This window comes from Acinonyx jubatus, chromosome C2 (assembly GCF_027475565.1).
Source record: "Acinonyx jubatus isolate Ajub_Pintada_27869175 chromosome C2, VMU_Ajub_asm_v1.0, whole genome shotgun sequence".
In the NCBI taxonomy this organism is placed as follows: Eukaryota; Metazoa; Chordata; class Mammalia; order Carnivora; family Felidae; genus Acinonyx; species Acinonyx jubatus.
The window spans coordinates 47890016-47916872 of NC_069384.1; the positions used below are offsets into that span (position 1 = coordinate 47890016).

Here is a 26857-nt window from a genome sequence, read left to right on the forward strand (position 1 = left end):
CTCCGTGGGTAGAAATGAGAAGGCATGGCTTAAAGTTAATAAAAGCTTAAAAATGAACAAAATATACCTGAGCATGACTTCTTTTGACTTGGAGGAGGGGCAGGCCGCACAACAATCAGATACTTCGGTTCTGCATCTGGAAATGATAACATTATTTCTTCAGTAAAATTCTCTGAGAAGGAGCAACATTCACAACAGTACATCCATGTCCTGACTCAACGTTCCCCGGAATTAGTCATCATAACCACAGCACCAGTGGATGACAGGACCCAGGAATTCGGAAAGTTAATACTTCCTGAGATGGTTCAGTCCACTAAGTCTTTTAAATGAATATTAAATCCAGATTTTCAAAACCAAATGGACAGGAGTCGGGGAGAAGTCTTAAAAGAATCTTGCTAGACACAGATTTCATGTCACATTTTCATCAATTCTTTCCTGTGCAAAGAGGTTTTCTTTTAATCTGATCATACCCATTTTGTTACCCTATTCTTCACACTCTTCTGATGCTTCAGAATCAGAGAAGGAAAATCATCCTTTCATAAGGCACAACAGGGTCTCACATGCTGTGTGATCTGAAACTGCTCACTTCTCTGTTAATATCAGTATTCTTTTTTTTAATGTTTCTTTATTTTGAGGGAGAAGGAGGGGGAGGGACAGAGAGAGGAGGAGAGAATCTCAAGCAGGCTCTGTATTGTCAGCTCTGAGCCCAACGCAGGGCTTGATCTCATAAACCGTGAGACCATGACCTGAGCCGAAATCAGGAGTTGGACGCTTAACCCACTGAGCCACCCATGTGCCCCCACAATATGAATATTCTTAATGTTCCTTTTTTTTATCCTACTTGCATAATTTCTCAGCCTGTTATCATACTCAACCCATCCTTTTCATGAGCAATTTTTAAATAGAGTCACCATTTTGTGTTGGTATACTTTCAGTAAAATATGCCAATGGAAAATAAAGAAAATCTTTTAAAAATATTTAGCCTTTAAATAAATGATGTTTAAACAATCAGTATGCACTACATCAGGAACTAATAATTTATCAAATAATTTTTAAAAAATTTTTAATGTTTATTTTATTTTGAGACAAAGAGAACATGAGCAGGGGAGAGGCAGAAAGAAAGAGAGAGAGAGAGAGAGAGAGAGAGAGAGAGAGAGAGAGAGAGAGAGAGAATATCCCAAGCAGGCTTCATGCTCAGCTCAACCCAGGGCTCAATCTCACAAGTGTGAGGTCATGACCGGAGCTGAAATCAAGAGTCAGACACTTAAGCAACTCAGCCACCCAGGTGCACCCAAAAGCTTTTTTTTTTTCTTTTCAATTGATGTTTCCAAGATGGTTGATTTTAATATATATAAATAAGCCAAATGCACATTGGGCATACTAACTAGCATTTCCTAAGCACTTCTACTGGACTGATTGATGAATCTTATCTACAATAGTTCCTCAAGTAACTTGGATCCTGAAATTCATTCTACACCCAATTTCATTTGGATGCTGCAGTCACCAGGAGTTCACCTCTGCTTGCTCAGGCAGACCTCACATCTTCGTTTTGTTTTTATTCTGAGTGCAAACAGCTCCCCTCTCCATGAGTTTGGAACAGAGGTTTCTCTGCCCAAGGTTTTACAGAGCTAACCTCCTTCTCGGATACAGACAACGTGGCAATTCAGCCATTCTTAATGACTTGAGACTTTGTCTTTTTACTGGACACTCCATACAACCTTATTTGTTATAACCTGCTACAGTAATTACACTCCATAAAGTAAACCAGGTAACCTCTTGAACTGACATCAGAGCTTTGGCTGCTTACTGATAACTACCTCATGACCACAACACAGATAAGGGAATACTCATTTTGTTTCAGATCTTGTGTTTGAAAGCCTATCTTGCTTAGAGGAGCTTATACAAGGAACACTTAACCTAAATCAAGGTCCCTAATAAGAATATAATGCATTTCCTGATTTTACTTGGGATATAAAGGAACAAACATTAAAAAAGTACCACATATTCAGTACTTTCTATGTGTAGACTATTTGTTAAGCACTTCACATTTGTGACTTAACTACTCCTCGTGGCAACCCTACTTGATACATACTATCATCACCCCAATTTGTAGATGAAGTTACTGAGGCAGGATCAGCTTTGTGGGCTGCAACATGCACCATCAAGCAGGGCCCCATGTCCAGAGGGGTCTCATGCTTGGTTTCATGCCCTGCTGTCACCATCTTGACATTCTTAATAGTTAAATCTTTGAATCTGTGTTTTGTGAGGGAAGCCTGAAGGGACGATAAAGCACATGTGTGAGTAGACAGGAACCATACGCAATTCCTGTGCTTTCTTTCCTTCACATTTAGCGGCTGAGATGCCCTATTAGGTATAGCATTCTGAGGGACCCCTTGTGGTAGGGTCCCCTCCCTAAGGAAAAGAAAAACCTCAAGGCAACCTGGCTACACGCATATGGGACAATATCCCTCACAACCTTGTAACATGAGACCACTTAATCAGACTACACGTTTGTGTGTTACCATATATATGGGAGAAAAAGAAGTAGAAAATATATTTAAAAAAAAAACTATGCCATGTGGTGTTTGGGGCTCAGTTCCTTGGGTACGAACCCAAGTGAGCGGTGCTGGCAGGAATAAAGTTGCTTCTTGCAAAGAAAAGCCTAGGTGTTACAACTCTGTGTGAGAATCCTACTACACCCTGAGGCAAGGGGATTCAGCAAGACTCAAAGGTAAAACAAGGTGAACCTATTGCATCTAGGACTGAGGGAGAGGGTGCGGAGGGAGCTGAGAGGCCACCCTGTTCCATCAAACCCACACTGGCTTCGCTGCAGAAAGAAGGAAATGGCATTTCAATGCCAATGGCAGAACAATCTTATGGTATCCTTTCTCATTTATGTTAGTTGTACCCTATTTGCCGACCAGTTCCACTGAAAATGATGACCTAGAAGCAAAGGGGAAACCAGAGCAAGGCCCGATTCCCCCCAGTTTTCACATTTTCCTCACTCGTAATTAAGTCCAGGGCAGGGTTGTGGCAGCATGTCCACGCGCCAAGGAGCCAAGTAAAAAGAGCAGTTAATTTTGTGCACTTCCAGTCCTCTGGTAAGAATGAAGTACGTGTGCATATATGAACTACCAAGAACAAAGTGTGGCATTTCAGTGACTCTGCTTAGGAGCTAAAGGCCCAAATTTGCATTTAAAATTAGCATTGCACAAGGTAAAGATAGCTGGCAGAGTTCATGCTAATGATGCATAGTTTTAACTTACTTAATAGCATTAGATAGCAAATAAAAGGATATCACAAGGTGAGAGAAACGAAGAAAGGAAAAATTTTATATTTTAGTATCTTTAATGACATTTTTCTCCTGTTTTTTGAAACAAGGCCCTCCCATTTATGTCGCATTTGGCCTTGCAAATTATACGGCTATCTTAATCTAGTCCTCAAAATGCCCTTTTACTTTTAATGTTCTTTTTTTAATGTTTATTTTTTGAGAGAGAGAGAGACAGAGCCAGAGCATAAGCGGGGAAGGAGCAGAGAGAGAGGGAGAGGGAGACACAGAATCCGAAGCAGGCTCTAGGCGGTTGGCCCAGAGCACGATGAGGGACTTGAACTCACTAGCCATGAGATCATGACCTGAGTCGCAGTTTGACACTTAACTGACTGAGCCACCCAGGCACCCCTACTTTTTTGGGGTTTTTTTTTGAAGATTATTTATTTTGAGGGGTGGTCAGGGGGAGGGGCACAAGGAGGGGAGGGGCAGACAGGGAGGGAGAGAGTGCCAGCATCCCAAGCAGGCTCCACACTGTCAGTGCAGAGCCCAATGAGAGGCTCAAACCCAGGAACCATGAGATGGTGACCTGAGCCAAGAAAACAAAGGTAAATCTCTATGTTTCTTAAATTACCCTCACTGTGGTGGAGTCTCAGACCTAGCCTTTCATTTCCCTCCTTGATGCACATTAATTCAATTATGCCTCAGTGGTTTTAAAACAAAGTCCAGAAACATGAGAACAATAACATACATAGAAACCAAAGATAGTGCCATGATCCAAGACATATGGTTACATGAGCAATTTAAAAGTAATTTTTGTTATGATCAGTCATTTTGCATAAAGCACAGGCTGTTACAGTCAATTACAAATTGGAACAGATGTGGGGAGCTGGGTGCAGTTATGTTGCCTCTCACTGCTCATTAGAAGCTTCCAACATTCATGTATTTCAGCAGACTCTGCACTTGGTTTGGAACACAGAGATGGAAAAATAAAACAACTAGAAAAACCAGAATTTCTATTTCGGTTATGTACTATGAAATTCTTTGTGGGATTGTAGCAGCCTGGAAATATATACACTGTAGCTTGATCAGCAATTCTGGCAACACATGCCAAAATATACTTCATTTAGAAAATGTGTATAATTAAAATGTCAATTTCGCAAATTTGTGTAGAATGCAGTTACTTGAACCAACTTTCCATTCCTAGTAATTAAGCCTATATCATGTTGTCGACTAATTACATCTAATTTGTTTAATATTTCAAATGCCCTGGGGGTGAAGGATTGGGACAAGCTTACTTTTTAAGACAGTGTACTATTGAAATCCTTTATAAAGTACTAAATTTTTTGATAATGCAAATAATCCTCCCATGATTGCCCTGTTTGATAAATGTCAATTATCACATGTTTATTAGAGGACAAGTACGTTGTAGGACACCGCTTCAGAATGAGGTCATAGCGAGGTTTATTTCTGCCTTGCGCATTTCCACAAAATAAACATTTAATAAGCCAGCATGATCCTATAGGAAATCATGTAAAGGACTTGAACAAGAATAATAGTTTGCCCTTGCCATCTTTTTAACCATTTTGTCTCATATCAAACTAAATTTCTAGACATGAAAGCATGGACTCCAGAGCCTGGAATCAAATCCTGCTTTTTAGTTTGTTATACAAGGTGAGTGTTTAATGTACATACATGTTTCCTCACCTAGAAAATGGGAAGAATCATAGTACCTAGCTGCACAGAAGTCTTAGTGAGGATTAGCCTGTAACAGTGCCTAACACACAGAAAATGCTAAGTTTTAAAAATATTTTTATTTTTGAGATACAGCACAAGCAGGGGAGGGGCAGAGAGAGAGGGAGACACAGAATCTGAACCAGTCTCCAGGTTCTGAGTTGTCAGCACACAGCACAACACGGGGCTCTAACTCCTGAACCCTGAGATCATGACCTGAGCCAAAGTTGGACGCTTAACCAACTGAGCCACCCAGATGCCCCAGAAAGTACAAATGTCAGCTATTACAATGACAATAACGATGATTTCTTGAAAGCAGAAATTTGCCTTAAGAGGCCCTGAGGACTTATAAAAAGGAAAGAAAAAGTTTAAAGCCTTGTTTTTTAAACCAATCACCACAGACTCCAAAATGCAAAACTATCACAAAAAAGAAACTTACACACCATACGACAAAGATCTTATATCCTGACCAAACTTTAAACTGAGCTGTTTTTCAACAGGGCCCTGAGTCTTGGGGTTTTGTATTCATCTCTGTGTGGTCCGATTTTATCAAGAGTTTTGTTCAAATAGTTTAGGCAGGATCCTCTATCCTCCATACTTGACCACACTTGACATCAAATGAGTTTCCTTAACCTCCACCATCCTCTGATCACCCCAGCCTGCCCTTAGCAAGAGTCCTGTCAGGTCAGTTGAGCCAGAATCTCCCCGTCTTCTTCATGTTTCTTCTCAGTTATTTTCCATCCACTGACTCACACCCTGTTCCATGGCTAGAAGTACTCACTTTTCCTTATTGTATTCAGAATGCAGCTTAATCTCTCTCCCATGCTGCAAGACCCCATTGTAGTGGTCCCTATTTCCCCTCAAATAAAGTTTTGCCAACCATCTTTAACAAGTACTACTGAGTAACTTTTCCCTTCATGATACTCACACATATCAATGGAAAAAAAATCCTAGAATATTGGTAAGTAGAATCGGTCAGCACATACTATGGCTAAGTGTAGATTATTCCAGAAATGTATCATAAAATGAAAGTATACTTATTTCAACAGGTAACTAAGAGTCATTTAACAAAATTCAACACCAATTTTTTTTTACTTTTTATTTTTAATTAATTTTTAATTTATATCCAAGTTAGTTAGCATATAGCACAATAGTGATTTCTGGAGTAGATTCCAGTGATTTATCCCATATGTAAAACACCAGTGCTCATCCCATCAAGTGTCTTCCTTAATGCGTCTTATCCATTTAGTCCATCCCCCTACCTACAACCCCTCCAACAACCCACAGGTTGCTCTCTATATGTAAGAGTCTAAGTTTTGCCCTTCTCCCCGTTTTTATATATAATTTTTGCTCCCCTTCTCTTATGCTCGTCTGCTGTGTATCTTAAATTCCTCATATGAGTGAAGTTATATGATATTTGTCTTTCTCTAATTTCACTTAGAATAATACCCTCTAGTTCCATCCACGTTGTTGCAAATGGCAAGATTTTATTCTTTTTGGTTGCTGAGTAATATTCCATTGTATACATATACCACATCTTCTTTATCCATTGTATGTATATGCCCCATCTTTATCCATTCATCCATCGATGGACATTAGGGTTCTTTCCATACTTGGGCTATTGCTGATAGTGCTGCTATAAACATTGGGGTGCATGTGCCCCTTCGAAACAGCATACCTGTATCCCTTGGATAAATACCTAAGTAGTGCAATTGCTGGGTCATAGGGTTGTTCTAATTTTTTGAGGAACCTCCATACTGTTTTCCAGAGTGGCTGCACCAGTCTGCATTCACACCATCAGTGCAAAAGAGATCCTCTTTCTCCACATCCTCCCCAACATGTGTTGTTGCTTGAATTGTTTATCTTAGCAATTCTGACTGGTGTAGGAGGTGGTATCTCTTTGTGGTTTTCATTTGTATTTCCCTGATGATGAGTGATGTTGAGCATTTTTTCATGTCAATACCAATTATTAATGATAAATAAGGATTCAAGGATATCTTTCCTTAATATGATAAATAGATCTTAAGACATCTGACCTAACTTTATTGAATGTACTCTGCACATAATTCCTATTGAGTAACTCTCCCTAGTTTAACATTTAATTCTCCTTTTTCTTTTCATTATTTTTAAAAATATTACACTAGGATTCTGGGTTTTTTTTAATTAAAAGATTTAAGTTAATTTTTAATTAAAAAATTTTTTAATGTTTATTATTTTTGAGAGAGAGAGAGAGAGAGAGAGAGAGAACAGAAAGCAAGCAGGGAACGGGCAGAGAGAGAGGGAGACACAGAATCAGAAGCAGGTTCCAGGCTCTGAGCTATCAGCACAGAGCCTGATGTGGGGCTCGAACTCACAGACTGTGAGATCATGACCTGAGCTATAGTCAGCCACCCAGGCGCGCCCAAAAAAATTTTTTTCAAGAAAGAGTATGCATGAGTAGGGGAGAGGGGCAGAGGAGGGATACAGATTCCCAAGCAGGTTCCAGGCTCAGCACAAGCCCAACGCAGGGCTTGATCCCAAGACCCTGGGATCACAACCTGAGCTGAAATCAAGAGTTGCACATTAAGCCAACTGAGCCACCCAGGTGCACCTAGGATTCCATTTCATAACCTGCTACAGGCTTTCTTTTTAAATTTTATTTATATATTTAGAGAAGGAGTAGAAACAGGGGAGAGGCAGAGAGAGAGGGAAAGAATCCAAAGGAAGCTCCACACTGTCAGCTCAGAGCCCGATGTGGGGCTTAAACTCATGAACTGTGAGATCATGACCTGACCAAAATCAAGAGTCATGATCTCACAGTTCATGACTCTTGATTTTGGTCAGGTCATGATCTCACAGTTCATGACCTGACCAAAATCAAGAGTCAGACCCTTCAGACTAAGCCACCCAGGAGCCCCTCAGCTTTTCTAATAAGCATCTAAGACTGTAGATTAGGAAACAGGAATATAATCAACTATATTATGTGTTCTTTTGGGGACTAAAATGAGGCAGTGGGTTAGAAGCATTACTGGAGTATTTACACACAAGGCCAACTTACCAGAACTATAAATTAGAACTAACTTGCTCACCAAGACCCAGATTTCAGTTTCTATGTCCATTTTCCCTTTTGAGGTGCCTCCTTGTTTTACTGAGAATGGCTGTCCTCTTCAAACTTATTTTCACTTGTTCTCAGAGAGGATCACAAAAACAACCATTTCCAAGTTACTGTGAGTGAATTCATGTTAATACAGTGCCTGTGCTCATGACACATTCTATTTTCATTACATGGGAAAAGCATACATCCACTACTAAATACACACAGAAAGGGCATCAGGCAACAAGTAGGGAGAATATTTTGGCCCAATGCCTTTCCTAATTCCTTTCCTTATTTCCTGAATTCATAAGGTGTAGAGAACCACCATCTCAATGAGCTGAAGACAGCTGGCTGGCAAAGGTTTTGTCAGAGACTAGACCTGGGGAAGGTGTGCAGGCTCTATTCTGGCAGGAGAGGGGCCATGCAACAAACTGTTACAGTGCTTTAATGGTCTGGGTTACGGGAGGTGGACATCACCTCAGACACCTTTCAAGGTCCAGAGAAGGGATTCAAGATGAAAATGAATTTACAGGTGACTTTGAGTCTATTAAACACAGTCCATAAACACCTTTTGTCAGTAACTAGATTTTTGTAGTCTTAAAAAAAAAAAAAAAAAGAAAAAAAAAGGAGGTTGAATAGGTAGAATTATCCCTACTATGATTTAGAGGTTTAAAAAGAACAGTGATGCTTTTTCTTCGGTTCCCCTGCCAAGAGGGAGAGACACCTGCCTCTGGGTCCCCAGGGGAAGAGGCTGAAATCTTTGCCCTCCTGAGCTAACTGGGGCCTTAGAAAGTCTCCTGAGATGCAGAACTTGGGTCCTAGAAACCCAGCAAGGAGAACACAGGATGTGGAGCTAGAGTCCTGCTCCCACAAAGGACCCTTCTGAGAGGCTGGGCTGGCCCCTGCTGGAAATTTGGCCCGTAGGTACCTGATCAGAGGGTAGAGGAACAGCCAATAGGTCAAGTTGTGACCTTGCTGTCATTACCTAAGGCCTGTCCTAATAAGGTCATGAAACGGACAGATTTTTTAAAAATGTTTATTTATTTATTTTGAAAGAGAAAGAGAAAGCAGAGGAGGGGCAGAGAGGGGGATGGGGGGAAAGAATCCCAAGCAGGCTCCACACTGTCACCACAGAGCCGGACGCAGGGCTCAAACTCAAGAACTGTGGGATCACGACCCGAGCCGAGATCAAGAGTGGGATGCTTAACCAACTAAGCCACCCAGGCACCCCTGAAAGTTTCAAAACTGGCTGAAGAGGGTCAGTGATTTGGAATGAATTGCAGCGGAGAAGGGTTTCAAAGCTGCTGCCTCACCGGGGCTCTTACTGGAACAGAGAGTGGTGTGCTGGGGGAAAACGAGGCTCCTGAGAACCCAGAGTCAAAAGTTGACACAGAAGGGTCAGACTCCCAAGGTGAAAAATATTTAGCAGTTACTGAATCTTTTCTATTTTGGTTGTTTATCTTACTTAAAAACATTTTTTAAAGTAATATCTTCCTTGCTCAAGCTCCAAACCCCAGTCAAACCATGAGAAAAACATTAGTTAAAACTAAATTGAAGGACATTCTACAAAATATCTAACCAGAACTTCTCATCAAAAGTAAAAATAAATTGATGTGGTCCACTACATCTGAAAGAGACATGACAAAATGCAATGTGGTTCCCCTCCATGGGCTCCAGGAAGAGAAAAATGATCTTAAGTAAAAACTAAGGAAATCAAAGAAAGTACCAACTTTAGTTAATAACATATCGATATTGGTTCATTAGTTGTAACAAATGCACAATATTAACGTGTTAAGAATAGAAGTTGAAGTATATAAGAATTCTTGGTACTATAGGATCAACTTTCTGTAAAGCTATTCTAACACAAAGAGTTTATTTAAAAAAAAAATAAAGTATCTGTTTACAAAAACAGATAATACGAAATTTATGGATCAATGAGGCAAAGGAAGTTGTTTCAGTAAGCATAAAATAAAAGCCCTAGGGGATGCAAAAGCAGTGTCATTAATCAACGGCTTCATTGTTTTTTAATTCTTTATAAAAGAATGGTGTGATTTTATAGTTAAAGCTACTTTAGAATTTGATAAAGTAAGGGAAGTATTTTTATTAGATGCCAATGTGGCACATCAGAATACTACTAATAAATGAAGAGTAAAATCACTGGGGCACCTGGGTGGCTCAGTTATTTAAGCATCCGACTTGGGCTCAGGTCATGATCTCAGGGTTCGTGAGTTCTAGTCCCGCATCAGGCTCTGTGCTGACAGCTTGGACCCTGAAGCCTGCTTCAGATTCTGTGTCTTCCCCTCTCTCTGCCCCTCCCTCACTCACACTGTGTCCCTCTCTTTCTCTCTCAAAAATAAGAACATAAAAAAAAGAATAAAATCACTGATAAAACCTAAAACAACAACTATGGCCAGGGAAGTCTCCATACATTAATATCCATTTTTCTTTGCATCTTCAAGTGTCCACATGCCACACTTAACTGTAATCTGTCCTAAACGGGTACAATCAATTCCCTTTAGTTTTTAGCATTTGGCAGACAGCTCCTGTGGCTTATTTGGTCAACACAAACACTGAGTAATGTCTGTTCGAAAAATCCCCTTGAAAAGCTTCCCTGTGTTTGAAACCCAGGCAGAGAGAGTTCCACCACTTACCCGCTAGTCAATTCTGGGGAGAAAAAAAAAAAAACCTCCAGAGTGTGGCCATGGAGGGGAGAAGCAAACAGAGCTCCAGCCAGGGTCCTTGGCTCTGCTGTTCTACCTCAGCTGCCTTTGCCTAAACTTGCAGACATTATCCCTGGCCTTCTGGTCCATGAGGAAGAGAGGGGAGCCTCATTGAGATAGAGAGGTGTCCAATCTGGCAGGGAGTTAGAATATAAAAAGACAGTAAATGCTACTTGTCTGCTCATTTCTTGAAAGGCGCCTCATCGTTAATTTCTAAATTCCAGTGGAGTAACCAGCCTTGCTCCCACCCCACCCATTTTCAAGTTCCAGTGATAAAGTGGCAACAACATACTGATACCACACCAATCAGTTTCAGCAACAGTTAGAAGTGCTTCATATTTGAACTGCAGTTCACATCCATCCTGAAGCCGTTACTCGAAAAGGAGAAGTTCAAATATGGTTGATGAAACAGATAGATCCTTCCAGAGGAGAGTAACAACCACTACCACCACCAAAAAACTCATCACAAAATAATATAATTGACCCTCAAGTAATTACATATTAAAAAGCTAGAATAATAATTGATAGACTTGACCCACTCAGAAACATCACTGATACCCCTTCAGAAAGTTTGTATCCTTATGGGAGAAAAACTGATGGGGCATTTTTATAGAAAACTGGGTAAAGAGCAATGTCTGCTTAGGTATATGTTAGCTTACAGTCTTGCGAAGGTTCATGGTAGCCAAAAGTTCAAATAGAAGACAGAGTAGTTTTACCTAAGGTCAGTAGTGCATGAAATTTACTATGTTTACTAAGTTTATGAATATAAGAGTTTAGTAATTTTTAATAAATCACTTAGATTACTAGCTTTTGCCCTTAGTTGTCCATACAAATGGAAGCCTATAGAATTATGAATCCTCACTAATGAATAAAAGTCCTCCACCGTTTAGAGTATTTCTAAGCCCCTGTAGGAAGATGTGGTAGATGGAACATCACATAGAATCTGATCCAGACTCAGTTCATGTTTTGTTCATTTCTGTGCCTTTCAACTTGGAAACATAGTGATGGAAAGGCAAACATTTTCAGAAAGAATGAATGGATCTGTTCCTCCAAGCCTTTATTGCCAGAAGGATGCAAGAGCTAAGGCTTTTCAAGGAGAAAGGAAAAAATAATTAGGGGCTTGGGTATAGCAAAAGTAAATCACCTTTAAAAAAAAAAGCCAGGAAAGTTTAATTTCTGGCTTATTCTTTGATCAGCCTGCCTGTACACCTTTTTTTTTTCCTTTGAAGTTTTTTTCTTATAATAAATACATGGTTTGCATGTAAGGATTATCCTTCTCTTTCTTTCACCTGAAAAGTTTAAAGCAAATTTTAAAGCAAATCCTACACTGTTGAGCAATTATTTCCAGAACCATTACAAAAATCAGTTTATTACTGAATGGATCCCCATCTTGATGGGACATCCTGCCATACCCTTAGCCTCTGGGAAGCGGCCCACAGGCCCTGCCCCTCCAGCAGGCTGAGACCATGGGAAGGGCTGAAGGATACCACAGAGCAACTGCTAATGCAAAACTGGCTAGGAACAGCCTCCAATGGTGGGATTCCAGAATGTTCAGATGAAGATCTGTTCTGAAGGGAGCTGACAGCCTTCTTTGGTGTTTCTGCTACAAGAGGTGTTGTTCAAGCTCTTTTGAAATGGATGACAGCAATGAGAAGCAGCCCCGCACCCCCATTCTGCAGTGAGTGGAGCTTCTCAGTAGGAAAGGAGACCCAGCTGCGGCTGGAAGAGAGGATGTGGGGAAGAAGCAGGTGGGAAGAAAGGGTTGGAGGAGGAAAGAGGGCGTTTTCTAACAACAGTGTGCTCCACACAGCCGCCCCCCCCCAACCCTCCACCGCCGCCAGAGGCTCTGCTATAGTCCTGTACTCCTCATGGCTTCCTGAATGAGTCTTGATGGAAAAATGCATCATTTTTCCAGAATGGCATTTCAAAGACACATTCCATGGAGGAAGACATTGCTGGAAACTTTTTCTGAGAGTTTTATTTTAATTTCAGTGAGAATTGGGGAGGGAAGGCTATTGAAAACCCACATGTCATCCAGCACCAACTACATTGTCTGGGCCTGATCAACGCAAAAACAAACAAATAGGATGAAACCCCTATTTTTGTAAGCAGGGGTTGGGTGGAGGGGAGAGACATTGAAGCCTAAGTATAAAACATTTCTCTCCTTCCACAGCGTCTGTCTCAATTTTTCACAGTAAGTATTGGCTGTTTAACGTTGCACTCTGCAATTGAGTGCAGACCCTCCCTTCTCCCTCCCGGCTGCAGTAGAACCCTCTGGCATCAGTGTCAGCATCAGGATCAAAGCCCTTTACCTCTGGCCCCACCCCCAAGGGCTGAAAAGCCAATTTCCCCTTCCCATGGGCCTGCCATCCCAACCCACAGACTCCAAGAGATTGCCATCTCTCAACTGAGACAGACTGTATCTGAATGGAGGTAGGAGAGGGGCATGTGCATGCCCAATAACCCCACAAATGCCTGGCAGTCCCTACTGCAGCCTTCTGGCCAGGTGTCACCAAGGGAGTGTTCTTACTGCAACTCCCAACATGCACCCCAAGTCCCTCCTGAAGGGTAAAGGGAGCAGCAGTCACCAAGGCTAGGTGGGGAGAAGGAGGCCTAGCAGCAGGGGCAGCAGAGGACCAGGCAATAAGCCCAAATCAGAGGAGGGGCTGGGAGGCCGGCACACAGGAGCCCGGGCACTAAGCCCTCAGCACGTATGCCACCATCACTGAGAAAGCAGCAACAGCAAAGCATTGAACTTCTAATGCTGGACCCTTCTGAGTGCACTGGTCACGTGCCCATGAGGCCAGCCTTGACCTGACCCTTCCATTCCCCAGCCTCCACATACTGACCCCAACTCTGACATACCAGCTCGCTATTTCCTAAGGTCCAGGCACCTCATCTGGAGCATCTCATTCAGCCACTGTCCCAAGATAACCCTGCCTCTCTTTCCAGCCTTGACACATTCTCTCCCCGACACTGGAAACAAATATTTAATAAGCTAGTTCTTTTACCCACTTGCCCTCACATCCAGTCTACATCCCTTTCTAGTTTAGAAGTCCTGTTAGACATTAAAATTGTTGACTTTATTGCCTGTGGTTTTTTCCTTGCCTGGGTTTTATATGTGCACCCCACAGAGAAATTTAGCGGAGGGTGTTGTCTGTGAACTGGCCTCAGGTTTGGCAAGGGCTTGCTTTTGAAGAGGAAGGAGCCTGTAGCACACGCGCACGCGCGCGCACACACACACACACACACACACACACACACACACACATTTTCCAGTGAGTTCATCACTTTGTTATTATCTCTACAGGAAGTACTATCAAAAAATCAGGACTTCATTTGGGTATTTTTCTTTCAAATCATAAAAGCTAGGTCACATTAGCTAGCAGGTAGTAAGTCAAAGCCTTCAAATCAGCAGGGATTTTTCTTTCATTTTCAATGTGTTCCTTGGCATTACCATGTAGGGATAAGGGTTCAGGGGTCAGGAATAATCCCAAGAGGAGCTTTTACACGGGCTCAAAGGTAAGAGAATCCCCTCATGCCATGGGGAAGGGACTATGGCATGGTGGTCGAATAAATGCACAGGCTCTGGAGCCAGCCTGCCACTTGCAGGTTTCTTAACCTCTCTGGGATTTACTGTCTTCATTGGGTAGAAAAGGATTATAATACTTTGTGCTTCACAAACTGGCTATGAGGATGTAACTTCTGTGAAGCCTGGGCCCAGCTCATAGGGAGTCACCCACATTAAACCATCAGTAAACAGCTTGGTGAGAACTTGTACTCCAGCATTTGTTGAGTAACCTATACATGCCCATGAATGGAATTCATCAAAAGCAAACCTGTATCAAACCTCTTCTTGATTTTGTTCCTCTTTTCTCATTGAGGAGTGTCCCAGTAGCAGGAGAAAAGGCTATGCTACTAGCCTGGAATTTGATGGTGAAAGACTTGGGGTCTATGCTAAGAATTCAAGGCTTTCTCTTAAGTATGTATTAAACATATAATTGTTTCACTAACCTGGATGCTGGAGAGAAAGGGGAGCAGTACTAACTGTGCCAGAATAACAGGCTTAAACTATAACTGTGCCTGAGAAATAGGGTAGGGTCAATGCATTTACACAGTTAAATATTTTTTTTTCTCCCAGAGATTACCACTCTGGACAAATAGAGGCGTTTTATTTTGTTGACTTGGAGACCCTCCAGCCAACTTCCAATCTAACTCCAGGTAGTCAGTTCCTACACCAGAGATCCAACCTCCCTGATTGCGGAGTACATGAAGGAAAGGAAGACCCAGCTCTGGCACCAAGGAACTCACCAGCTGGTCAGACAGGACACAAATGAAAACAAACCAAACCAAACAATGTAAACAGGGAGAAATCCAAAACAGAATATAACCAAAAGTTGGCCCTCCTGACACAGCACTTCCAGCATGATCCTTCAGTGCTAGGCATCAAGTGCCCAGGGAAAATGAAACAAGTAAGGAAATAACATGTGGATCATTAGGAGACTGGGATTTGATTGTATTCCTTGGTTGGAAGATCTCTTCCTCAAAGTAAAGGAAATTTTGAAGTTATGTATGTTCTTGTGTATCTGTTCCACATACTCCAATTTATCCTTCTACTGGCAGCTGTCTTTCCATTTAAGGCATCTTAACAGCAAGGCTCTTAAAGCAACAAATCTGGGATAGGGTTTAATTTCATTTTGGCCCATGACCAAAGGGCCATGAGCTATGTTGGGGAACCCTTTTAGATGTAATTAAGGATGATTTTTTTAAAGTTATATTTTGGTCACTGTGCACTGTCCACTATGGTTGAGGGGGAAAAAAACCTGTCATGCTTTATATTGAAATATTGTAAATTTATTTTATTTCCAAGGAAATATCAACTTGGGAGACAGTATCTATTGTTTGGTGAGGCCAGGAAGTCCATGAAAACAATACATTTGAATCCAACAGAAAAATAGAACTTTGAAAGGATGTTATCTTTATCAAAACATGGCAAGATGGTCATCTATTATGAAACCAGGCCTTTCTGATATAAACTCATGGTGAGCTGTTTAAACGATGGCATAATATTTATTAACTTGGTATCTATTAGGCCAACTTAAGAAAAAAAAAAAAACTTTGTTGAAACTTAAGTTCTGCTAAAGTTTGCACCTCAGAAGAAAATCAAGTGATTTTGAGATTCCTATCTTTTAAATGAAATATTTGGATTAATCTGGAAGATTCAAAGCCAAATACTTCCCAAGTGGTAAAACCATTTCCAGAGAAGGAACTAGATGACATTCTCAAAAACAGTTCTAAACAAAAGAGAAAAATCTATCCTCAACATGACCCATAGCAGTTTCAGACTTCCTGGGTCTCTCTGTTGCATCTTTGCCATTCATTCTTACGCCAGCACTGGAGGTAAAAAGGGTAGTCCTCTAAGGTCCTTAGCTCCTGAGGGTTTTCTATCTGGGTACAGTGTGGGAACAGATAAGACACACAAAAATAAAAACAAATAGTCATTTATTAAGAGTGATGGTGGGGCACCTGGGTGGCTCAGTCAGTTGAGCATCTGACTTCGGCTTACGTCATGATCTCACATCTCGTGAGTTTGAGCCCCACTTCGGGCTCTGTGCTGACAGCTCTGTGCTTCAGATTCTATGCCTCCCTCTCTCTCTGCCTCAACCCACTCACATTCTGTCTTTGTCTCTCTCAAAAAATAAATAAACATCAAAAAAATAAAAAAATAAAAAAAAGAATGATGGTAAAAGAAAATACTCAGCCTCTAGGATACCCATAGAGAGGGACATAGATATGGACTGCCTTGGCCAGAAATGGCCTCACGGAGAGCAGAGGAGGTAAGTCTTAACAGATGGGGATCTCATAACAATTAGAGACAGTGATGGTGGTTCAAAGAGTGGGAGAGAACAAGTTTTGGGGACCCAGGACATACTGTATGTATTTTAACTCATTTAAACCTTAATATGTTAGGTAGCCAATGGCTCTTTCCAGAATACAAGGCCTTTTTTCCCTGTTTATTGTTTGAAGGACATTATAGAAGCAACCTATCAGTGATTTATGGACTTTCTATTGTAGAACAGGTAAAATTCCCAAAGTTTTAGAGGCAGTAGAGTTTCAGAGCTCAGTTTCTAGAGCCAGACTCTCTGGGTTCAAACCTTGGACCTGCTGCTTATGACCTAAATAATTTTACAAAGTTGACTTCAACTCCTGAAGACTCATTTCCTTATCTGTAAAAGTGAACTAGTAAGACTAACTCCCCCTGCATAATTATCATCCCTTATCTGCATTTGGGGACTGCCTTGTATGCATTACTAGCTGCTATCTTGTTGTCTCCTCTCACATCCTCCTGTTTAAGATCATTAATCCTTAAGTATTCTGCCAAGGAAGATAGGGCCTGAGATGGTTGCCAAGGCTGGCACTTCGTCTTTTCTAGCCATTAGTTTATCCTGCTCCTCTTTCACTATTCTTCAGCGGAATCAAGTGCTTATATAGTTCCTTCAGTTATCTTCAACCTCTACCTCAGCTATTTTTCTTTAGTGACTCCACCCCCACCTTCCTCCTGACACTTAAAGTAAAAATTCATTTCTTTTCATCATTAAGGTGATATATTTATCCTCAGCATAATAAATAGCAGTTTGCATTACCTTATATTTCATCCCACTTCCATAAAAATGAGTAAAGCATGCTTAAACCTTTCTATGAAAGAAAAAGACCACTGAAATTCTACAGTTTGCAATGCTGAAAGAAAATACTGTGCATTTCCTCTTGCTTTCTATATAAATGTAGAAATTAAGGGTAAAATGTATGGGGGGGTAGAAAAATTGTAAGAATTTGTGTAGAACCACAATAGGCCCCAAATAGTTAAAGCAAACCTAAGAAAGAAGAACAAAGCTAGAGGTATCATGCACTTTTATTTCAAACTACATTACAAAGCTATAGTAAGCAAAACAGTATGGTATTGGCATTAACACGCATACATATAAATCTGGGAAACCAAATCACAGCCAAGAAATAAACCCACACATATATGGTCAATTAATTTATGACAAAGGAGTCAAGAAGACACAATAGGGAAGTGACAATCTCTTCAGTAAGTGGTGATGGGAAAACTGGACACTCATATGCAAAAGAACAAACTTGACTACTATCTCACAAAAATTAACACAAATGGATTAAAGACTTGAACATAAGTCCTGAAACCATAAAACTCCTAGAAGTAAATATAGGCAGTAGGCTCTCTGCCATTTGCCTTGGCAATGATATTTGGATTTGACACCGAAAGCAAAAACAACAAAAGCAAAAATAAACAAATGGACTACCTCAAACTAAAAAACTTCTGCCCTGCACAGGAAACCATCAACAAGATGAAAAGGCAACCTACCAAATGGAAGAAAATATTTGTCAATCATTTATCTGATAAAGGGTCAATAACCAAAATATATAAAGAACTCCTAACTCATAGCAAAAACAGACCAATTAAAAATGGGCAGAGGAATTAATAGACATTTTTTCCAAAAAAGACATACAGATGACCAACATATGAATAGATTCTAAACATCACTAATCATCAGGGAAATGCAAATCAGAACTATAATGACCCATCACCTCACACCATTCACACTGATCAGCATCAAAAAGGCAAGAAATAATAAAACTTGATGAGGATATGGAGAAAAGGGAACTTTCATGGGTGATGGGTATTAAAGAGTGCACTTGTTATGATGAGAACTGGGTGTCATAGGTAATTGATGAATCACTGAACCCTACTCCTGAAACCCATATAGCACTGTTAACTAACTAGAATTTAAATAAAAATTTGAAGAAAAAAAATTTAAGTTGGTACAGCCCCTGTGGAAAATAGGATTGAAATTCCTTAAAAAATTAAAAATAGAATTACTATATGATCCAGCAATTCCACTTCTCAGTATTTATCTAAAGAAAATGACAATACTAACTCAAAAAGACTTATGTATCCCCATGTTCACTGCAGCATTCAACAGCTAAAACATAGAAACAAATTCAAGTGTCCATCAATGGATGGACACCTGCCCACACCCATCCCCACACCCACCCACACACAGTGTCTCTCTCTCTCCACCTCTCACACCCACGCAGTGTCCGTCTGTCTGTCTCTCTCTCACACACAAAGAATATTATTCAGTCACTAAAAAAAGAATGAAATTTTGCCATTTGCAACAATGTGGATGGACCTCGAAGGCCTTATGCTAAGCACAGAAAAGTCAAATACAGTACAATCTCATTTATATGTTTAGATATATCTAAAACAAAAACAAAACCAAGCTAATAAATATAGAGAACAGATTGGTGGTTGCTAGGGAGACAAAGTGAGACCAAGTGAATGAAAGGGTCAAAAGGTACAAACTTCCAGTTATAAAATAAACAAGTCATGGGGTCTAATGTTCAGCATAGTGACTATAGTTAATAATGTACTACATATTTGAGGGTTGTTGAGAGAACAGATCTTAATTCTCATCACAAGAAAAAATATTTTTGTAACTATGTATGGTAATGGATGTTAACTAGACTTACTGTGATAATTTCCCAATATATACAATATCAAACCATTAGAGTGGACATCTGAAACTAGTATGTCAATTTTCCTAAATTAAAAAAAATCACAAACATGTAGGGGTGTTGATAATATAAAGGAATATATATATTGTATGCTTAAAATACAATTTATATTATTCTGGATCATCATAATCTTATTCAAATTTTTAAAATCAATTTTCCCCCCATGAAATTAAAAGACAGAAATTTCAGAATAAGAAACTGATGATTAAATTTTGACCTCAATTTGCTGAGATAAAATTACCATCAGTTTAGTGATTGAAATAGTGTCATGCTTTTTATCTTGATCTCTATTTTACTAGAATGGGTGAAAATTCTTACTATGTTCTTGCTAAAAATTGCTTCACTGGATAAAGACAGACTGGAAAAGTCAAATTTAGTGATGATAAACTCTTCCAGCTGTGTCTGTTCAGGATTCACCTCATTCTCCTTCAGAGGCCACGCTTATAGAATCTAAAAGACACCTGAAGACTCCAGTTGGCAAAGTGCACCAAACAGGAAATGCCCCTTAACGGTTAAAGGATGATCGTGACGACGGCAGACGAGTGTGTGCACTGAGGGTGCAGTGTTATCGTCTTAAAATTTTGCTGTTTCTTTAGTTTCTTAATCTATTTTGGGAGTTGTCCCTTCCAAAAAAAAAAACACATTAATTAAGTATAATAAAGACATGGGTTTGGTTACTTCTATTTAGTTACTGACAACTTTGTTAGAACAATATACCTCTACAATTTTCCCAACTCCCCCCCCCCAAAAAAAAAAAACAATCAAAAGAGAAAACAGAGCCACAGGACGGACTACCACTCTGACCAAGGTTTTCAGCCTAGCACTAAATCTTAGCATGGACCACAACTTTAGCGGTGATTGAGCTCATTTCTTATTAGCAGTTGAAACAAACAAAGCTCAGAAAGGTTAAATTATCCAAGACCACTCAGCATATTATGAAAGCAACTGACAAAACTTATAAAACATACTACTCTGTACCAGGGTTTATATTAGCTGCCTTACATGACCTATTCATAATCTTCACAACATTCCTGAAAGGTTTTTCTGTATTTTATATAAAAGAAATGAACTGAGAGAATGACTTACCAGAACTACTCCACAGTAAGTGGTTGTACTGAATTTGAGTCCAAGTCTGTCTGACTCAAAAGTACATGCATAACCTTACCCCACATCACGCTGGTTCTCTGGGTAGACATGGATCTTCCCTAGAAAGCACATGTCAGCCTTCTGGGCCAAGGTCTTTCCGTGCAGACCATCTTCGGAGCAGTTAGCACTGTGTGCTCCCCTAACTAGCCCAGAAACCACTCTAAGGAGCAAGGAACAAGATGGCGATGAGGGAGAGACTGAAAAACCTCCGGCTGCCGGAGAGAAGCACGCCCTATAAGAGCAGTGAATGGAAGAGTTAGCAGCTGTGAGAACAGGACAGGGAATTTGCCCTCTTAAATCCCTTTGAGTCCCAACACCTGGTTGGAAGACAGATTCTTTAGTCAGAATTTGTGCTAGTGATAACTATATGATTTATTTTCAATTCAAGCTTTTCTTGCAGTAAGGGTACTGAAATAACTCCTTAACGTGCACTACGTAAGTGATGGGATACAACGCTTTCCTTCCCAGGTGATATTGATTATAGTTGTAGATGTCAGGAAAACATCAGAAAGTGTGAGTCTATAAAGATTTGATATCAAAAACTTCTCATATTTTACTTTATTGGATGTTTGTAAAATTACCAACAGCTGAGCGCTAAAAGTGACAAAGCAATGCCTGGATGTGTAAACCAGAAATGAGAACTTTTATGAGATGGGTTTAAGAAAAAAAAGGATATAGGAACCTAGATCTTCTAAATGTGAATCATGTTTTATCACATCATTGCAGCACTCTCACGGCCATTAATATGTATGAATAGTCCCCTGGCAAAATACTACCTTTTTTTTTTTTACGGCTCCAATTAATCTACTAAAATCTTAGAAGATTTTGATGAAATAAATTTTTCTGCAGAAGTTCTATATGAATAAATAGCAAAGGGGAATGTTTTTTTAGTTTTACACTTAAGACCAGTATGTAACTTCTGAAAATGCCTCTTTCGATAACAGAGACCACTATTAAAATAAATATAGAAATACTTATAAATGATTATTTAGTAAGACAGTTTTAGTCCACAGGTCACTAAATGCTAACTTGAGTATTTCTGAATGATCAACAGCTTCTCATTTCCATGGCGGACTCTTTTCAACACATCAAATGAAACATGTCACAATGTGGCACTTACCATTATTTGGAAAATGAAAATAAGTTAATCTGTTTTCATATAGATCAATGCAACTGACAAAGGCTACTATCTCATTACAGAAGAAAGTAAGAGGAGAGGCTGTAAGTTATGCTCTTTTCACAAAGCAATAATTCTTGGCTCTTGTACAGCAGCTTGCACTCAAGGGATTTCAACTCATCACTTTATAATCTTGAATTCACTAATGCACCCACATCACATCTGTGGAAAATAGATTTTATTGCTATTCTACAGATGAACAGAATTGAGAATGATCATACAATAAACTGGTGGCACAAATAAGAGAGACACAAATATCAAACATGGCAGTTTGCGGCAGGCAGAATCAAGGTCCCTCAAAGTTTGCCCAAATCCTAATCCCCAGAACCTGTAAATAGGTTACATGACAAAGGAGAATTAAGGTTACGGATATAAATAAGGTTGCTAATGAGCTGATCTTAAAATAGGGAGAGTATCCTGGATTATCCAGCTGGGCTCAATATAATCACAAGGGATCTTTTAAAGTGGAGGAGGGAGGCAGAAGATGAATTCAGAGCGTTGTGGAATAAGAAGCAGTTGACTCACTTTTGTTGTTGGAAGGTGGAAGGGGAATGCGGAAGCCTCTAGGAGCTGCAGAAAGCAAGGAAACAGTTCTTCCCTCAGAGCCTCTGGAAGACTTTTCACCCCCGCCCACACCTTTATTTCACCCCAGAGAGAGAGTGCCACGTTGGGTTTCTGACACACAGAACTGTAAGATAATACGTCTGTGATGTTTTAAGTCACCAAACTTATGGTAATTTGTTATAGCAGCAATAAAAAACTAATAGCTGCTTCATCAATTAGGAGCAATTAACATAAATTCAATCATTAGGAAAGACGGTAAGTAATAAACTTACGCAACCACAGAATAACGTGTAACTTGGAAATGCAAGTTCATTTTGAAGTAATCAAAGCAGAAGCACACAGATCCTTTGGCAGAAAGAAAGATGGAAAGGGAAAGAAGAGGAACTTTTTTTCTCTTCCACTAGAATACTAGAAGGAAAGGAAATTATAAAAAGAACACACTTATCTAAAGGATGAGGTAAAAGTTTTAAAAGGGCTATGTGGAATAGCCTTCCAGGAGATGTTCTGGAATCTTTGTCCCTAGAGATCTTTAAGATACACAGTGATATATTTTATCTACCCGAGATGGCTTAGAAATATACTTGCCTGATGACAAGGGCCTAAATCAGACTAACTCTCCTGGCCTCCTCCAGGCTAAATATTCTACACAGAACTTGAGTCTATTCAATCCAGGGCCACAATCATTACTGACTGTGTATTCAATGTAAATCATTCTGCTATGAATAACCAAAGAATAACATAAACACTGACTTCAAGAAATTCACAGTTCAATAGTGAACCAAGGTAAACAGCTGACCATAAGCAAACTAGCTAATGAGAAGGATCATAAGGGTGGGATAAGGGATATACTGATTAAACCTCATTAAATATATAACAGTTGGGGCTTCTGGGTGGCTCAGTCAGTTAAACGTCTGCCTTCGGCTCAGGTCTGATCTCACACATCCATCGGGCTCTCTGCTGTCAGTACAGAGCCCACTTCAGATCCTCTGTCGCCCACTCTCCCTGCCCCTCTCTGCCCCGCTTGGCGCGCACGCACTCTCTCTCTCTCCCTCTCAAAAATAAATAAACTTTAAAAATATAAAAATATAAAATCAATACACTGTTAGTTATCATAAAACAATATTATAGGTCACAACTGGAGATTATCAGAGCACCAATTTATTACAATGAAAATTTATCCTGCCCTTCCTAAAAATAGTATATTAGGAAAATTTTAAAAATAAAAAAATTCTTTATTGTAGAATTTCAGCTAAAAAAATGCAGAAAGAATAACTGAATTAGGTTATATCTAGAATGTATCTAGAATGTAAAATTGCCATTTTATAAGCTCCGTGTGAAATAATGGAGCTGGGCAATAATCATCAATCGATGTGAGAACTATTAAGTGAAAATTTGATGGTGAATTTTATAATGGAGGGATCAGACTGAGACCACCCAGGCACACCAAACAGTCTTAACATCACTAAGCGTGATGCCAGCCATTTATGTACCTCTTTTCGTGAGGTTTAGGAAATACACAGTGCCATCTATAAAGTTTTATTTCCCCACACAAGCTGAATCTAAATTTAACGCAGCTTCCAAATCTGCATATTTTTTCACGGGAAATGTAGGACATAGAGAAACCAGTTAAAAATTACAGAATGGAAGCAACCAGTTAAATGCAGAATGTGGACCAGGATGAAGGAGGCAAGTACTCCGGCAAATCAATACCACTTAAAAAGGGAGTAGAGAAAGGGTGAAAGAGACTTAGGAGACATAATAACCAAATGTAACAAGTATACCTTGTTTGGATCCTCATTCAAAAAGGAAACCACTCTAAGAAGGCATTTTTAAGACCACCAGAGAAATTTAAATATGGACTAGGCAGCAAATGATTTTGTAAAATTATTATTGTAATGTGATAAAGACATGGCATTACTAAAAATATTCCTATCTGTTAGAGATGCATACTGGAGTGTTCACAGTTTTAAAAATATGGTATCCAGGTATGCTTTAAAATCTAATTTAAAAAAAATGGTGTACATGAAGAATACATAGAACACGAGAGCAAAACAGTGATATGTATTCAAGTTACATAATGAAACATGAGGGTCATTATATTTGCCCTCCTTACATGTTTGAACTTTCCATAATAAAAAATTCCAAAGGATGACAACAACAGTAAATAAATAAAAGTATATTTTGTCCTTTTGATTATCCCTCATCACTGAGCTACTGAAAGCTTGGTATATTTATAATAGAAAATTTTCTTTACTTTTCTGCACATATTTTTCATTAGCAACCTAACTTCTATCTTTTTAAGATTGAAAGTCTTTCACCTCTTATGAAAAGGAAGTTTTCAACTGACCAAATTCTCAATCTACAGAACCAAGGGGAAAAACTATCATAAATAAAGCATTACTTCCAATACTTAATAAATAAAGGGTCAGGAGACCTGCTTCCATTTGTGCCGAGAGTGAGTATACAGCTTCCAGGCACCTTTTGTAGTAAAGAGTGAATGTGGTGAGGGAATATTTGCAAAATTTCAAATTCCTTATGGTTTGTATGATCCAAGGTTAGTGTTGTAACATTTGTCAAAAGTGCGTAATTCTCAATTTTTTTTTTTTTTGGCAACAAAGTGTAATGTGTTTGCTTTAAAACAATTATCTTAGGTAAAATCTAGTCTAGACATTTCATTAATAATGTTACTCTCCTGTCTGATTGTAAAGTACAACAGACTTTTCTGTGAAGAACGAACAAAAATGTTTATGCAACGTCGTCGCGTATATGCATGAATGCCAGATCTGTTGTACGATAGTTCAAATACATGGTTAAACATGGGAACTTCATGCAAAAGCTCTTTAGCAATAATCGTAGCAGTGGAGCGAAATACAAATCTCATCTGAGACTGTTCAGAAAGCCTTTGAAGGCATTCATAATAGATAATCCCCTTCTTAAAAATTTTATCTTTAAAAAGGTTTACGTGCAAATAATTTTTCTGAATAAGGCTTAAAGATGCTTACATCCTCAAATTACATTTTAATGGGATTAAAAACATTTTCAAAGAAATGTAACATTTTATAATCCATGTAAAAGCTTTTAATCTTTTTGTCTGAAATATGCTAAAATTTTTTAAAAATGTAATATATTTTCTTTTCCTTTTTAAGGGTAGCTTCTCATGAATACATGCCCAGAAAGCTCTAGTTTCTATTTTCCACCAGAAGAATGTAAAGATAAAACAGAGAGAAAAATTGATCCAAATAGACAGGCTAAAACGAGGCATTTTAGCTCATTTTTTTTCCTATGCAATTTAAGTTCTATGGTCAGGGATTGTCGGTATAGTGACAATGAAGCTGATTATTTCCACAGTACACGCAGAGTACGCATTCCATGTTTTCTCATGTAAAGAACTGTGCTGTATCCATGACAACAATTATGAAGATAACTTGTAATTTTGGCATTTGGTTTGGCTGAGAATGGAAGAAAGGACGCCTGCCTTCAAGATTTCTATTTCGTGTTGTGCCCATTACCTGCGACCTGTCTTCTTCCCGTGCCTGAAACCCACACATCTTACCGACCACGGCCTCCGTGTGTTTCCCTTCTGCTGGAAGAGGGAAGTACTGGTTTGGTGACAAGTTGCTGCCATATCCCAGGAGAAAACCTTCCAGTTTTACATTTGGATTTGGACGTAGGAACTTCAAGAGGATGGAGTCACTCGTAGTATTGATGTGGACTTTCAGGTTTGGCCTTTTACCTAAAGATGGCAACAAAAAAGTACCAGGCTATTATTTCACTGATTTAGCAACCCAGAGCAAATTTGGAGCAAAGGTTAGTTGTTACAGGCATTGTCGCTAGAAAGCACGCGGTCTACGTAGCTAACCAATATTCTGACACACCCACCTAAACGGCTAAAACATGGGTAATTTTGAGATCCCCAAACCCAAACTAAATAACGTATAAAGCAGTCTAGAACACAAAGGAAAATCTTAGGGCTTAATATTTAGTAGTTTATTATTGAGCGGGTAGATGGTATTTAAGGCTATTTTGGTTATCCACAATTAGTCAAAACCTTCATTTTATACATACTGTCGGAATGGGCAAAGGGTCTGAAATGTCTAATTAGTAAATTTAGCTACTGCGCTTTGAAAATACCCAGCCTCATCAATGCTGCCCTCCAGCTGTATTCCTGCAAAATTCAGTGATTAATAGAGATGGAAACAAAGGGACAGGAGCGAGGGCCGGGAGACAGCTTAAGGGTACCTGAGATGGGAGGATAGGGAGTTCTGAAAGAAGAGACAGGTGGAGGAGAAAACCTTTAGTTCTATTTGGAACCTGTAGGGTCAGTGAGACAACTGCATGGAGATGCTCTGCAGGAAGTTGAATATTCAAGTGCGATGCTCAGGAAAAGAACACAGATCCACCTGGATGTTGTCAGTTTCTAAATAATCATTTGATGAACTTTCCCAGAGAGATTGTGCAGACTGAGGAGAAAAATCTTAATTAAATTTTCAAGGCTTTTTTTTTTTTCTTTTTAACTGTGTAGGCAATAGTGGCAGATCATCACACTAACCAGAGGTCTTGACTAAGCCGTGAGTAAACAA

General features: G+C 39.5%; 1 protein-coding gene across 32 annotated transcripts in view; it reads right to left on the reverse strand.

Annotated features, from left to right (window-relative positions):
* ABI3BP (ABI family member 3 binding protein) overlaps nucleotides 1–26857 on the reverse strand; it is a 262501-nt gene that overhangs the window by 171601 nt on the left and 64043 nt on the right. For all 32 annotated transcript variants that reach the window (XM_053220756.1, XM_053220744.1, XM_053220759.1 and 29 more), the window contains exons 2-3: nucleotides 25831–26010; nucleotides 68–136 (exon numbers count right to left, since the gene is read on the reverse strand). In XM_053220756.1, the coding sequence (XP_053076731.1) occupies nucleotides 68–136; nucleotides 25831–26010 (249 nt within the window). The remainder of the gene's footprint in view (nucleotides 1–67; nucleotides 137–25830; nucleotides 26011–26857) is intronic.